The following is a 15503-nucleotide window of genomic DNA, read 5'->3' as shown; positions in this document are numbered from 1 at the left end:
ACAATAACATTTAAGCTATGATGTTAAGGGAGGTTTTATGTGATTGTGCTGCATTTGCAGAGGCATTATAAACAAATTTAAGCTTTAAAGGGCAACACACTCACAAGGGCAGATAGATCACCATGGAGATGCAGAGGTCTGTGCACATCTGTCCTGTTTTTTTTTTTTTCGTACACATGGGCTAAGAGGGAGAGAGAGAGATTTAACACTACCCTGACTTGTAATGGGGTCAAATCAGCTAACTGGCTTCTGATGTAAAGATGGAGACCCTGGAGTATTGAGTTTTCTTTTCATTTTCTGTTTGGTACATTCAAAGATAATACACGTAAATATTAACATCAGCTCGAGTCACTGTAAACTGTACTGACAGTTGGGAGGCTGACAAATATGGAAAAGAGTTTTATTACCATTCAATAAAACAATCCATGAACTGTTACACCTAATTGCAATGCAGATAATCATGTTCAGGAGGAAAGACTTTTATAAAAAAAAAAATGAACATGTTATATTTATATGATTTGATCATACCTTGTTATGGCCATCACGAGAGTCACTGAAACGGCCTTTCAATATAAATATTTTACAAAAAAATTGGTAAAAATCAGCTTTATATACATTACAACCTCAAAGCTTTTTACACACTTATCAAAAAAATGAGCTTTTGGTGCGTTCATGCCCCCCCCCCCCCCCCCCCCCCCCATCCATCAGATCAAAATTAGATTTCCTAGAGAGGTTCAGAGAGGTGTGCAGACAAAAACTGAAATCAGGCACATGAATCAGGTATTATTAGTACACACAGCCCTTCTTTGTAACTGACACGCAAGTTAAACTCGTAATGTGTTAGATGTGACAGGGTAACGGTAAATAGTGCTTTTTCACTAGAAAAACATCCTTCATTTTAGCAGCGGTTTAATACTGAATAATGACAAGAACGGTGCTTCTCCTCACAAGTATGTGTTTTAAAATGAATAGGCTACATTTCAGCAGTGTATTGTATATAATATACGCTGTACACATAGATATCCTTTTATTTGTTGGAGGTTCGTATAGAAGGATAACGTGATTGATCACTTTGCTCAGTAAGAATAGTTTTAAAGCATCAAAATACTGATCAGGTCATGATTTCAGCTGACACTTAGTTTACTGTTTGCCTTTAAATTCAGACACCTTAATTTTATGAGCAAATATTGGCTTCAGTTTTAATCAGATGCCACAGTCAATGTTAGTAATACATAGCCTGCTAACATAAGAAAATTACCTTAAATGCATCTGTGCATTTGGAGAAAATATTGACATGTATGTGCAGGAAAAAAAGAACACACTCTGAGCTAAAATAGATAGTTTTGTTACAAAGGTTCATGATACAGGTTCTTTTATCTGCTTGTATGAACTGCTCTTGGCTTTAGTAAAGAAACGCTAAAAACATATAGCAGCATTAGCTTGTAGTTAGCAAAGTTTAATGACTAACAAAAAATGATTTTTGTTCGTTAAATTTGTCTTTTAAGTTTCTTTCCTTTCTGTGACCGAGAGGCGAGATATTTGGCCTCAGATGCATATTTCTTTGTACATGTGCTCAAAGGTTTTTGCAGCACAAATATACATCATTGTCAGTCAGTGTAGAAAATCATTTCAATGAATGTAACTATTTAGCAAATCCTCTTCTTTGCTTTCTTGCTAACGACACCCAATCTGGATTGAAACTGGACAATAACCACAGAGCCAAGAAGACATTTACAAAGAGAACAACAGTTATTTGCTATAATTTATACTTTGGAGTTGTCATATTTGTGCAAAAATAAAGACAATTCAAAAATGGCTGAAAAACTGATTGAGAAGCACCACTGTATGTTGAAATTGAGTACCAAAGTTTTGTGATAACATATCTGATATTGATATTTTTTTGGTTATAATTTCCAAAATGAGTATTCATTGTGGGAAAGATGTTGTGAGAACAAGTTTCACCTGATAGCTCTCCATCTGCTCTCTTGAAGATAATGACTACGTAAGCTACTCTACATCTGAGTTACTCCACTGAAACAGAGGCTGTTAGCTACTTAAAAATATTGCACATTTCTGCTGCATCTTCTAGAATAAAAATAATCAATCTGTTTGACCATGAGGTGCTATCATCACTATTCTCAGCTGTAAACAAAACAGACTAAGTACATTAAATCCCTCGCTTTGTAACTGAGTCTCAAAGAAAAGTTTCATCATAGCCTTCACCAGGTTTCCCAACCCCAGGGCCTCTAGATATTGATCTGAAAGCATCAGAGGGGCTCAGAGAGGCTGCCCTGGTCACACTATCATAAGATTGTTGCGAAGACATTAGTGTGTCCTCTGTTATCTGTACTGCTGTGACCCCAATAGAACCATAGTGCTGTATCATGGAGGCTATTAGCCCCTCTGTTTCTGGAGCATTCTCCACATCCACTACAGTCTCACACTTGATTTGTCTGTAAAGGTAGGATGCCTGCTTCATTTGCCGGCGCATCAGATGCCTCCTATAACACCTCTGAATTATGACTACAGACACTTCCTCCAATTTGCGGCGCAGTGTGGAGGTGATGGGCTCATGAGAAATTTTGGAGGGGTTGGCCATCATGAACTTTTCCTCCATTTGCTCTTTCAAGGTGTCCATTTCACCCGACTCTCCCAGTACACGCTTTGTGAAGGCAAACAAGATGTCCAGGCAGTGGATCCTATCCCCACTGACCATGGGAAGGTCCATGGAGATCAGCTTGATCTTGTTGGGCTTTGCTATACGCAGCGGCTCCGACAGAGCGTCAGCAAATTTTGAAAGCATTGAGAACTCAATGAACTGTGTGGCCTCAGAATCAAACTTCTCCCAAACCTCATAAAACATTTCAAAGTCATCCTCACTCAGTGGCTCTGTGCTCTCCTCTGTGGCAACACTGAAATTCTCCAGAATGATAGCTATATACATATTTACAACAATAAGGAAAGAGATTATAATGTAACTGACAAAGAAAGCTATGCCCACTGAGGGATTGCCACAGTTTCCTCGGGTGTTAGTGCCAGTATTGACAAAAGTACTGTCGCACTCCTCTGGAGGGCTTGACATTATAGGACTCAGGAGGTTGTCCCAGCCTGCTGAAGTGCTGATCTGAAAAAGGCAGATAATACTGTTCCCAAAGGTCTCAAAGTTAAACATGTCATCGACCCCATCTTGTTTTTTCACATAGGCGAAGTTCGCCATACCGAAGATAGCATAGATGAACATGACGAGGAAGAGTAGGAGGCCAATGTTGAACAGTGCTGGCATGGACATCATTAAGGCAAACAGTAAAGTTCTTATTCCTTTGGCTGCACGTATAAGTCGAAGTACACGTCCTATCCTTGCCAGTCTAATAACTCGAAACAAGGTTGGAGATACAAAGTACTTCTCAATGATGTCAGCGAGAACAATCCCTGAAATCAGAGAGAAAAAGAAATTTGTCACATTTGAAAATATGAACTTTAATCCACTTAGAGCTGCACATGTCAAAAATGAATACAATTACTATATCTATTGTGTAAGGGAACATTGCATTGATGAACCCATAAAAATATTTCACTTGGATGAAGTTTACTCAAGCTTGAGTGTGTGATCGATCTTATGGTTTAGATTCATATTAGTAGCCAGGCTTCCATTTTTTAAATGTGTTTAGAGGATGTGAAAAAGAAAAAGGTGAACCAAACAATTAAAAAAAAGAAAGTTCCACCAATGCTTTTGTTAAAAGCATCAGACGAAGTGGAAATAACATTGCAAATTGCATTTTGACCTGGTAAAGATTAAAATACCCTGGATGTCATGCTCCCAGATATGATATGATATCCTAAATATTCCCAGAGATTTTCCTGAAAGCCAGCTGACTCCATTTTCCTCATGTGGATGTCCACTTCTGTTGTTGTTGTTTTTTTTCCTTTGACCACGATTGCTTTTGAATTCCAACCACTGGCATTGTAACCTGTATTTCCACCTTCTAGCGACACTTTTGTGGCTTTTCAAAAGGATGCTTCTGATTTTCTTAGCAAGTAAATGAGAACCCAGCTACGGTTGTAGAAAATTTAGGTTTATCCCACAGATTACTACCTGTCCATCAAATGGTGGACAAAGTTATCTTGACTTTAATAGAGTGGAGGCAACTCTCTCCCGACTGTGGCCAAAAATATTAATGTAGATATCGTACTTTGTGAGTTCTCTCAATTATTTTCAGTGTTGATAACACAATAACTGAATGAATGAAAATGGGGAAATAAAGAAGTGAATATTTCTCTTTTTTTTATTCCGTGTGTCAGTTCTTACCGGTAATAGAGAGAATTATCACTACAAAGTCAAAAATGTTCCATGCAACTGTGAAGAAGTAACATCGGAGGGCAAAAAGCTTGATCAGGCATTCAGTGGTGAAAAACACAATGAAGACCAGGTTGATCTTGTTGAGAACGGACTCCTTTGGCTCGGACTGCTCATCGGTTTCCACCATCATGGTCACCATATTGACAATAATGAGCATCATGATCATGATGTCGAAGGCTTGCTTGGAGACCAGATCAAAGAAGAAGGCTTGGAGAGTGTTCTAAGATGGGGAAATAAAAGCAGTCGTTAATAGATAAAAAGCAATCCTCATGCAAGATTTTATGAATGCTCACAAGTCGATATATTGCATTAATAGTCATATAAGTAATGGATGCATTTTACACGCATGTTCATTATTAAACATCAGCTTACTGAAATGTTACATAATGCATTAGTGTCTCTGAAATAAATTCCATTTGTGACTTGTGTTTTAACTATACCGCAGGCCTTGGTATTGGCTTTTGAGGTTTTTTAGATCCCAACTTCTTCATAGCACTATAGTACTTCTTCTGTTCTTCAGTCATGAAGATATCCTGTCCACCTAAGTACAAAATAAAAAAAAAATCTCACATTATTTTATTTTTATTTTACAGAGATCTAACATTTTTTTTAAATCAAATTTCAAACATAAAGTTAAAGCCAAGTTATTTCCCCACCAGTTGTGTTACTTGGTATTAGCAGTCCCTTCTAATCACTAGAGGGTTTTTTTTTCTTCTTAAAGTAATGGAACCAGAATTGGTGATACCTTAAAATACTAAGAACTACTTGCAAACATCAAGTAATCCACATCTGACAGCGGTGCTAATACTTATCTTTCTTTTCTGCTGATTAAAATTGTCAATGATGACACCTATGAAGAGGTTGAGGGTGAAGAAGGAACCAAATATGATGAAGACAACAAAGTAGAGGTACATGTAGAGGTTGATTTCTCTGCTGGGTTGTTCCTCCACCTGAAAAAAAAAGGGGTTTATAAGTCACCTGGTGACTTCTGAAGACATTTATAATGTAGATCCTGAAAAAACTGGACATACTTACTCCTCTTGAATCAACAGCGGCATTCATTATTTCCATCCATCCTTTAAATGTTGCCTATAACACGATACAACACAACCTTACTGTTCAGTCACGACACTTTTTTGCGAGACCTTAAGTTAAATCTGTCGAAAACAGACACTGCAATGTCTTTCTGAGCTGTTAGAATAACTACATAAAAACTTTGAGATTTCATGAAACAACAACCAAAACACAAGATAAAACTTATGTGAATTCATTCAAAGCTGTCTGTTGATATGTTAGTAGAATTCAAGATGTTTCAGCGGGATAGGAACAAAGTTGTGAGGAATTATTCATGCTGGAGAAGCTCTTGTTAAAGTTAACATGTTTCTTGCCCAGCTGATGACTTTTCAGGTTGGATTGATGAAAAAAAAAGAATGTTTGCAGAAGGAGGAAACTCACCACTTGCAGAAGGGAAAGGTAGCCGAGTCCCACATTGTCAAAGTTGACCTTGACTGTTGTCCAGTAAAACTGGGTGTCATTCATAGCGAGACAATCAGACTTGTTGTTGATTATAGAAATGTTGTGGATAAAGCCTGTTCTGTTCACACATTTTCCAAACTTGCCGGCGAACAGGTTGACTCCCATGATGCTGAAGATGAGCCAGAAGATGAGACACACAAGGAGCACGTTCATAATTGAGGGGATGGCTCCTATAAGGGCATTCACAACGACCTGATGAGAAACAGCCAAGAAACAGGTCATTAGTGTTGTTCGTTCACATCTCTGATTAGTTAGGTGACACATCAGTCTGACACACAAACTTGTTTTATGTGTAAGCCTTGTAAAAAGTGGGATACATGAATAATAATAATAAGAGAACCGATTTCTGTTGATTTAGGTGTAGGTTTTCATGACTGTAAATACATCCTAAAGACATCACCCTAAAGTCTAAAAAAAAAAAAAACCTGTCAAATAGAAAAAATACTTAAACGTTTGCATTTACATTCCTGTTTTCATGATTTTTCCCTTAAAAATGTGTAGCCCTTAACAATATGTACCTTTCTAAGCATAGTGTCTATTGATAACCTCTTAACAGACCACGTAGAATAATTCTACCCCTGACTTTTTACTCGTAACCCCAACTATTGGCAGGTGAAAGTGAAGTAGAAAAGTAAGGAACAGTGAGTGGGACGGAAGGTAGATAAAGGAGAGGACCGTAGAAATGAATGCGCAGGACTAGTGTCGCACTGGCAGTTTGTTGCACGGAGAGTCAGTACAGTACAGTACAGTAAACCTCTGTCATACACCCCTTTTCCACCATATAAGCAAGATAATAAAAAGTGAGTGGTGTGTGTACATTGAAGTGTAGCTGGCAGTGTTGTTCCTGAATCCATTCTGCTAATATTGCCATGTTCCCAAAAATTTCATGAGAATCTTTTTTCAGCCCTAATTATTCAGTTTTCACACAGCATAAATTAAATGAAAATATAACCTTGTTATCAGAGGTACTGATCCTAAGATTAATTAGCATATTAGCAGTCAACAAGATCAGGATTGCCAGGGACAGTACAGAGGCTGTGCAGATGTTGAAGCTCCTCAACACAGCTGCCTTGATTTGGAGTCCAAGCCTGGGGACCCTTTGCTGCATGTCATCCCCTCTTCGTAACCCCATTTCCTGTCAAGCAACTTTCCAAAAAGGGCCACTTGGGAAAAAAAAATCTCCCTCCAAAAAAAAAAAAGGATTGCTAAGGATATAGGAAAACAAACAACTGGACCCTTACCCTCATGCCTTCAAATCTGGACAGAGCTCTGAGAGGTCTCAAAGCCCGGAGGGTCCTCAGAGACTTAATGGCAGCAAAGTCAGAATATCCCAGTGAGTTTGCTACCAGGCTTATCAAGGACACCTGTAGGGAGTACAGAATGAACAATGAGACACATACAATACATACGTTTTTGTTTGTGTTTACACCTCTGTGAAAAGTATTGGACAAAGCAATATTAACAGAACCAAGTTTAGAAAGAAAAAGAAAGGAAAAAAGCAAGTAAAGACCCATTTAAACATTTTATTTGTATTTGTTTTGATTAATTTATTTTTGGTGGTGCATTTTGGGACATTCCACAGTTAGGAACCCACCTAATGAATTCTGAAGTTTGGATTTGGTTTTTGTATCCTCTTTTAGCAAATTTGGACTTCAGCAAATTTTGGACCACTCTATTCTACATCCAAAACAGACAAAACAAAATGGTATTCCGCTGTTGAATGACCCTTAGATGACATTTATGAATGAAAATGGCATGGTAAAAATGAAAGAAACAGAAAGTTCATGTCATGATTGGTGATGGCAAAACACAGGCAAGTAGGCACACATGGACAAATTATATCCATGCATGCATACTCAGCTATATATGCATATAAATATGTATATATATAAAATAGAGTGAGTTTTATAAAGAATTTTTGTCAGTCTTTGCCAAATTTGTCTCCCAATTTGTATCCAATTGATCTAATATATTACTTAAAAACAATTAAAGGCTTATAAGAGCCCAATATCCTCAATTTCTTTATAAAAGTCTATGTATAGATGTGTTTGTTCAATATATCTAAAGAAGATACTCAAAATCAATTTGTTGGAACAACAGATGTCTTTGGCTCCACGAGAGTACAGAAAAAAAAACATTTACAGAGTCAAAAAAATGGGCAAAAAAAGGCATTTTTCTGTATAAACAGAGGAGGAGAAATAGGTAATTGCAACGATTAACAGTATTTGTACTTTCTTCAAACAAACATAACAAAGGACATTCAGTACAGGATTTAGACATAACAGATTAGACATAAATTCAACTGGTGCATTTCTAAAGTGAAAGTAGAATTGTCTGTTCTGCAGCATTTGTTAGGTGTACTTTTCATAGTACACCAGATCTTCTGTAGATAGTCCTCAGAGAACATGGCTTTGCAATTGTTTTTGATACAAAAGCCAAGGTCCTGTTGTAACCAATTCAAAAAAGGACTGCCGAGTAGTTTTGTTGGACAAGACATACAGTTTGTCTGTCTCGTCCAGTGTATTTGTTTGGAAACAAGACGGTGGCTTTTGATATCGCAACAGAAAGGACTTACAAGTGAAGAAACACAAGCTTTTGTGATGCAGATGCAAGTGTCCAATCCCAGGGTTTATACTCACCTGGGACCTGCTAACTACAACTTACCCTAACAATAGTGCGGTCTGTGGCGATCTGTGTAACAGCAGGTGAAATCAGAGGAAGTCAAGTCAGGCCTCGGGCTGGACGCCTCGGCCGCTTTGGATTTCTACACACTCCAAAGCCGCATCCATTTACTCTAAACATGTTTGAAGCTCACAAAGCTTAACGTAAGTCCTAGCACTGGAAAAACCCTTTTAAAAAGGGAAAAATCCAGCCAAATCCTGACATAAGAACAACTGCAAAACTATACAATGTTTCAGTGTGTGTTTTTAGGAATCTGTCATCTCATTAACTGCTTCAGGTCCTGATAAATTTGAGTTTATTCGTCTTTTGTTGTTTTAATTGGAGTAACACAGGATAGAATTAGTACATTTTCACAAACTTGAAATAGAAATGAACTGTCAGGAGCTTTTCTGAGATATATAATGCATTCGCTAATATATACACTACACATACAGGAGCCATGCTCTGCTACAGGGAGAGGAAATCCCAGTTTGCCACAGTTTGACCTGAGATCTCAACAATAACAGCATCCGTTCACTAAAGTACGACAAAAACAAGAAAGGTAACAAAATGTTCACTCACATCCACAATAAGAAAGTCAAGCCAGCACCAGTAGTTGGTGAAATATTTCTTGAAGCCGTATGCAATCCACTTGAGGAACATCTCCAACACGAAGATATAGGAGAAGACTTTGTCAGCACACTCTAAAATCACCTTTATAACTTTTCTCTTCTCGATGTAGATATCTTCAAACGCCTGCAGTAGAAAATGACTCAGTTCATCATGCAAACAAACATGCTGTTGTTTCATTCAACAAGCGCATTTTTTGGAGTGTAGCAGCCTTACCAGAGCCCCGCTGCTGAGCAGGATCATGAAGATGATGAAAGTCTCGAACCAGCTATGCTCCACAATCTGGAAGCAGGTCTTCCTCAGCCTCCACCAGGCTTCGCCCAGACCACGGCTGGTGTCGATGTCACAGCACTGACAATGCCTCAGGCATACTGACGTCATTGTGAGAACAAACCAAGATATTGACATGAAGTAAAGTAAGTTAAAACATACACCTTGCAAGCAGTTTTTGTTGGGTTATAACTCTTAGCTCTATTAAAATGCTACACTTACACTCAGGAAAGCAATCGTCTGGCTCCATATTGTCTTCATCAAGCTCTGATAAGTAATCTTCCTCTTCTCCAGGCTTCCTTAGATCCACAGTGCTGCCCTCTGACAGGCTGATCTTCTCCTGAGATATGAGGAGTCACAGTATTACTAAACAGTTCTCCACTTAATAGATCCATACTGGACTGCTTACAGGACTATATTCATGTACAGAATATAGATCTACATGACATAACACTGTTGTAACAATTATAACTGGGGTGTTTGCATGACTGGGTTATGTACGCTTATAAGTTTCAGCGCAAACAGAGCAGTGAGCCAATAGCCAGTGAGATAAAGGCCAGCTCACCTAGATGCATGGCCTTGCTTTTAAATCTCCTCTGAGCTTTAATACGGTTCTGATGAGATTTTCTTGTTTTGTAAAGGCCACGTATTTCACATGATTTGTAGGACAAAAGCGCAGGTTTAAGCCAATAAAATGGTATGAAGTCTTATCCAGCATTAACAAGCAACTACAGGACAGGAGACAAGATTACCAGCATTACCAGTCTTAGCGTTTAAAGACAGAGCAGAAACAATATGTGCTGACATATTGTGTCATATCAACAGGATCAGAGGTGATTTACAGTATGCATCCTTTACAGCGAAATTGATGAAAATAAAAAACAATTCTAAAACAATAATCTCAGCATTTCTGTGTGTTTAAAGCTCTACACATGTAAATATATATCCTTATTTAACAGTGAGCAGCTGCTGATGCCCAGTTAAGCTGATGGAGGGTTGAAGGAGGGCTGTGTGGGATGGAGTGTGGGACGGAAAGAGGAAGAGAAAGTGATAGACAGCAGGCTGCTCATCTCAGCCTGGCCTTGCTCAGCTGTGGTAGTTTAATCTGTTCTACAGGGCCTGACTCCACATCTGGCCTGCTCCTGTCTGACTGCCAGACAGGACAGGAGCAACACAACCTCCACCTCAGCAAACATCTGACCCATAGGTTGCTCCGTACACATCAGTGCAGCACACAACCCCTTCTAAACCCAAGATGTGTTACATTTTTTCCTATTGATTAAACAAGAAATTATATGCTGTGTCAATTACTGTGCTTTAGAGGTAGGCCAACTTGGCATTTAGTAAAGTCAAACTTGAAGTGTTGCCCTGTTTTCTGATTTAAATGGACCTGAAAGTTGCTTTACTTTTTACTTGTAGCAAGAACCCTGAGTTGGATTAAGCGGGTATAGAAAATGGATGGAGGATCTGGAGCTCTGTAAGCATACAAATAATGCAACAAAAAATTGACCAAATTTGGTTCACCAGTTTGTGTGTCTCATTTGTCTCTGTGTGGCCCTGTGATGGACCTGTTCAGGATGTACCCTGCCTCTTGCCTAATGACAGCTGGGATAGGCTCCAGCCCGACCATGACCCTGAACTGGATTGAGCGGGTATAGAAATGGATGACTGGATGGTTTAATAGTCCTAGTGATTGCTTAGCAGCTTCTGTCAGATCAAGTATGCTCAGCATCATTGTCCCAAACTGCCAAATAAAATCAGTAAATAACACTTTTTTTTTTTGGTTTCACGCCTGATTGAGAGTCAATTTGGATGTCTCCCGAACATTCCTGTTAAATTTCTCTCCACTGTTAAGGCAGGATAAATAACACTTTAGCATAACTCCACATCAATTCCAGTCGGGGTCTTATCTAAAGTTATAAGTGCTCACCATCTTTGTGGGTGTGGAGAACTTTTGAGTATTGGTACAGTCAATAAGATTATAAGCCTTTCCCTCAGCAGACTTGTGAGATCAGGAAAAAAACAACCAGTTTTCATACACTGGCAAAGCAAATCTGAAGAGGTCGTCTATAAAGACCTTCTCTAGGGATATCTGGAATATCATATGATATACCTGGGATGACACCAGTTATTCACATGAGTATTTATTGTGGGTTCAGACTGGAAACAGCTGATGAATCACCTCCTTTTTTCATTGTTACCTGGTCAGACAGGATTTTTAAAGTTGTTTGTTGTTCCTGGGAAGCGCATCAAGTTTTTTTTCAAAACAGGCAAAAACCACCACAACAACAACACAAGATGTTTTCACATCTTCTGAATGTGATGCCTGATGACTCTGTTCTACCCCAAGCTTTCATAAAGCCATGAAAACACGACACTCAGACAGCATTCAATAGCAAGGCCATGAAACCTATGAGTAAATATTAATTTAGCTACATACACATAAAGGCCTTTTTTTCTGCTCTTAATATGTCAAAAATCAATGATTTGAAAGGGTCTTGTAATGAGACATTTTTCAGGTCAATGGAAATGATTAAATATCAAAAAAACAAAAAGCATACCAATATCAATAAATTGGTAAAAGCATACCAATAAGCTCTCTCAGAAAGCTTCTACCAGATGCTAACTGCATGATGTCAGACGTTTGGAACTCATAACTCCAATAAATCATATTTCTATTTGTTTACATTTAGGTGCACTTTATGTTTTTCAGCCCACTCCCAAGTCTAAAATCTTCCTGTCCAATATCTCATCAAGTTGAGTAAAGGCCCAGTTTAGAGAGAACATGAAACCATCCAAAAAGGGTTAATTGATTCTACAAATTAGCATAATTCCAATTGATTGGTGAAGTAACCCTCCAAGTCTTTGATTTGAGAGCAGATCATGCCAACTGAAGGTTTTTAACTTCAGCACATTGGTAAGGACGTGATCTGGAATTTATGCGTCGCAGGGAATAAGCTGTAACTTTATAGAACTGAGGTGTGAGACTACTAACTGTGTTTACATTTGCAACAACATAATATTGAAATAATAGTTGTGATTTATTTTGTTTGTCGTTAACATCGGATGCTGCAGTGTATCTAATATTAATCCAGTGCTCAGGTCTCTGCACTGGTTTCCTGTCGCTCAGAGAATAGACTTTAAAACAGCTCTGCTCGTGTACAAGTCACCGCATGGTCTAGCACCAAAGTACATCTCTGACATGTTAGAGCTATATGAACCAACTCGGACTCTGAGAACCTCAGGGAGAGGTCTCCTGCAGGTTCCCAGAGTCAGGACTAAACAAGGTGAGGCTGCATTTCAGTTTTATGCACCTTAAATCTGGAACAGTCTTCCAGAAGATGTGAGACAGGCCTCAACTCAACAAATGTTTGTTTTAGCTGTGCATATGGCAACTGAAAGTATTTTATCTGCACCCTTCGATTTTAATTTAATTAATTAATGATTATTTTTGCCTTTTTGTGATTTTATGTAGCTGTAAAGCACTTTGAATTGCCCTGTGTACGAATTGAGCTCTGCTCCAATAAACTAGCCTTGCCTACGTGTTACAAGCAGGGAAGATAAAGTTAAGTTGTGTCACATCATCAGACAGATCTACAGCAGATTAGACTGAAAAAAACAAACCAAACTAAAAACATAATAACCCCCCCCCCCCCCCCAAAAAAAAACAAATGTTTTATAGTTTAGGTTTTTAAAGTGGGTTTTTTAAAAATTTTGTGGTTCAATTTTCTGAAAATGTCAAATTCTTTTGTTTATCAGTTTCTCTGCTTTTTTCTCTATTGTTGTTGTGTTGTCTGAAATACCTTCTAAAATTCTGTGGTCATAAATGTGTTCAGGGCCACTAATCAAATCATCTGCAATAAAGCATTTATCCGAATGGATAATTGAGCAAATAAGAGGATTAGATTTTTGTTAAAAACTGTATTGGTGGATAATGACGTCATAGTCCATGAGTATTAAAACAGTATATCGTGATGTATTTGCATCTGACAAACTTACTGGTTTGTCGTCTTCATCATCTGAAGACTCAGAAATCTCCTCTTCCTCAAGAAACTCCACATCAGACTCCCCAGGTGCGATTGGAACAATGACAGTCAGGTTCGGGTTGGTCATATAGCTGTCCTCCTCTGGTACGGTGTACTTCTCTCCATAGCCTGTGAAAACTCCCCCATTGCTTTCGACATGATTTGCAACCAGTATGACAGCCTGACTGGCTTCTTTGGCCTTCTCATTTTGATTCTTCAAGTCATGGCTGCAGAGGTCGACGACACTCGTGACAAGCCATGAGACACCGCTGTTGATGCGGGCCATGGCGATTTGAATGTTATTCAAATCGCCGTCTTCTTCGGGAGCAGAGAGGTTGTCAGAGCTGAAGGAGCTGAGCAACAGGGCAAGAAAGAGATTCAGCACCTAATGACAGAAAAAAATGAAGTCATCGGTAAGAAAAATGATCAAAACCCTTGCACCATCTCATGAATGTACACCCGTAATAAAGTAGGAAACACTGCATCTACATTGTGGTCTTGTCATCATTTCTTTTTTTTTAACAGGATACTATAGTTTTAAGCTAAAGGATAAGTAAACCTGAAGCCAGACATAATGTCTCATATATTTTGTCAACATTGGCAAATCCTGCCTTGTAATTCACAAGGATATTCTACAAAGATATGCTTAACACATATGAATCTGCTGTTCCAGCCACCCTGAAGTCAAGGTTCAAAACATGCGATTCCCGAGTAATCTGTTTGTTCGGTTGGAAAGTAGCAGCATCACGCATATCTCTGCATACAAGTGTATGTGGTCTTTTTGCGCCCACATTTCCTGTGTACGTGGGTGATGTGCACAGTTGGTAAGGATCATCTTTAGCCTCTGAGCCAGTCAGAGAAGGGGAGCATGACCAGATGATTAGTGATGAATGCCCTCAAACCTTCCTGCCCCTAAGCATCCTGGATAATCCCTTAGATAAACAGCTGTCCCACAATTCATGTGCAGACAAGGTTTCTGTGATAAAGTCCATAAGGAGCAACGCTGTGATCAGGTCTCGGCTCTAATCACTGATAAGGTCTGTTTATGGAAAGTGTCATTCAAGAGAAACAGCTGGAGTAATGTAAAACATTATATTATATTTCTATCACATTGAGTTCTCTCCAGGTACTCCGGCTTCCTCCCACCGTCCAAAAACATGTATGTTAGGTTAATTGCTGACTCTAAATTGCCCCTAGGAGAGTGTAAGTATGCATGGTTGTGGCCATAGAAATCTTTAAAGCTACCTGTTCCAGGTAAAAATGAGCATCTTCGCCAGCTAATGAGGCATGTAAATCAGTGACTCTAAGGTGGATCTAAGAATAGGGCTGTGATTCTCCTGTCTTATGAGTTCAAGGTGCTCCCATTTGGCTATAAATTCACTCTGCTGAAATACGGGACAAATAATATAAAAAAACTGTGAGGTTCAAGCTGGCTCTTTTTTTTCAAATAACTAAGTAATTATCCTTATTTTGTCTTGACTATTTGTCATTGTTTGTTGATTATGGGTTCTCAACGATGTTCTCCTTCAGGAAATGAGGACATCTGTGACCGTAATGTATAAATGGTTGTCATTGCTTGTGTATTTATACAGGATTGTGCGTGAGATCTGCAAAAATGTTAAGTTTCGATATATTGTGACATGATCACCATGACGCAATAACTTTTTTAAAACAGGTTAACCTGGCAAGTTAAATCAGGCATCGCACATTTTACATTGTCACATTAACAAGAAAACTCCTTTTCCTTCTAATAAATGCAGTGACCTCAGTAAATAGTTTTTCATACCTACATGCTTACACAACATATCTGTTAAAACTGGATAATCAATGTTCCCTCATTAGGAACTAATAATATTCAGGAAACTGCTTTAAAACCTTTTCTGATCATCTATTAGATTTTCAATATCTCTGGTCTAAGACTGAACGACTCTTGGTGTGAAATGTTTGATTATGACTTTCTGCTTGTGGATACAATACAAAAATACAGTACATACGTACGTAATTATATTTCAGTTTACAAGTAA

At 38.5% G+C, this 15503-nt stretch overlaps 1 protein-coding gene across 1 annotated transcript in view; it reads right to left on the bottom strand.

Moving 5' to 3' along the window:
* Positions 1-2194: 2194 nt before the first annotated feature.
* Positions 2195-15503, bottom strand: part of LOC140268219 (sodium channel protein type 5 subunit alpha-like) — a 32007-nt gene continuing 18698 nt past the window's right edge. Inside the window, exons 16-26 of the mRNA XM_072362988.1 lie at positions 13454-13864; positions 9677-9794; positions 9401-9555; positions 9137-9310; positions 7135-7257; positions 5813-6085; positions 5393-5446; positions 5166-5307; positions 4798-4898; positions 4307-4577; positions 2195-3429 (exon numbers count right to left, since the gene is read on the bottom strand). Coding sequence (XP_072219089.1) covers positions 2195-3429; positions 4307-4577; positions 4798-4898; positions 5166-5307; positions 5393-5446; positions 5813-6085; positions 7135-7257; positions 9137-9310; positions 9401-9555; positions 9677-9794; positions 13454-13864 — 3057 coding nt within the window. The remainder of the gene's footprint in view (positions 3430-4306; positions 4578-4797; positions 4899-5165; positions 5308-5392; positions 5447-5812; positions 6086-7134; positions 7258-9136; positions 9311-9400; positions 9556-9676; positions 9795-13453; positions 13865-15503) is intronic.

This window comes from Leuresthes tenuis, unplaced genomic scaffold (genome assembly GCF_036924035.1).
Source record: "Leuresthes tenuis unplaced genomic scaffold, fLeuTen1.0.hap1 SCAF_14, whole genome shotgun sequence".
Classification (NCBI taxonomy): Eukaryota; Metazoa; Chordata; class Actinopteri; order Atheriniformes; family Atherinopsidae; genus Leuresthes; species Leuresthes tenuis.
Note: the sequence above shows the minus strand (reverse complement) of the source record. Positions and strands in the feature narration are given on the sequence as shown.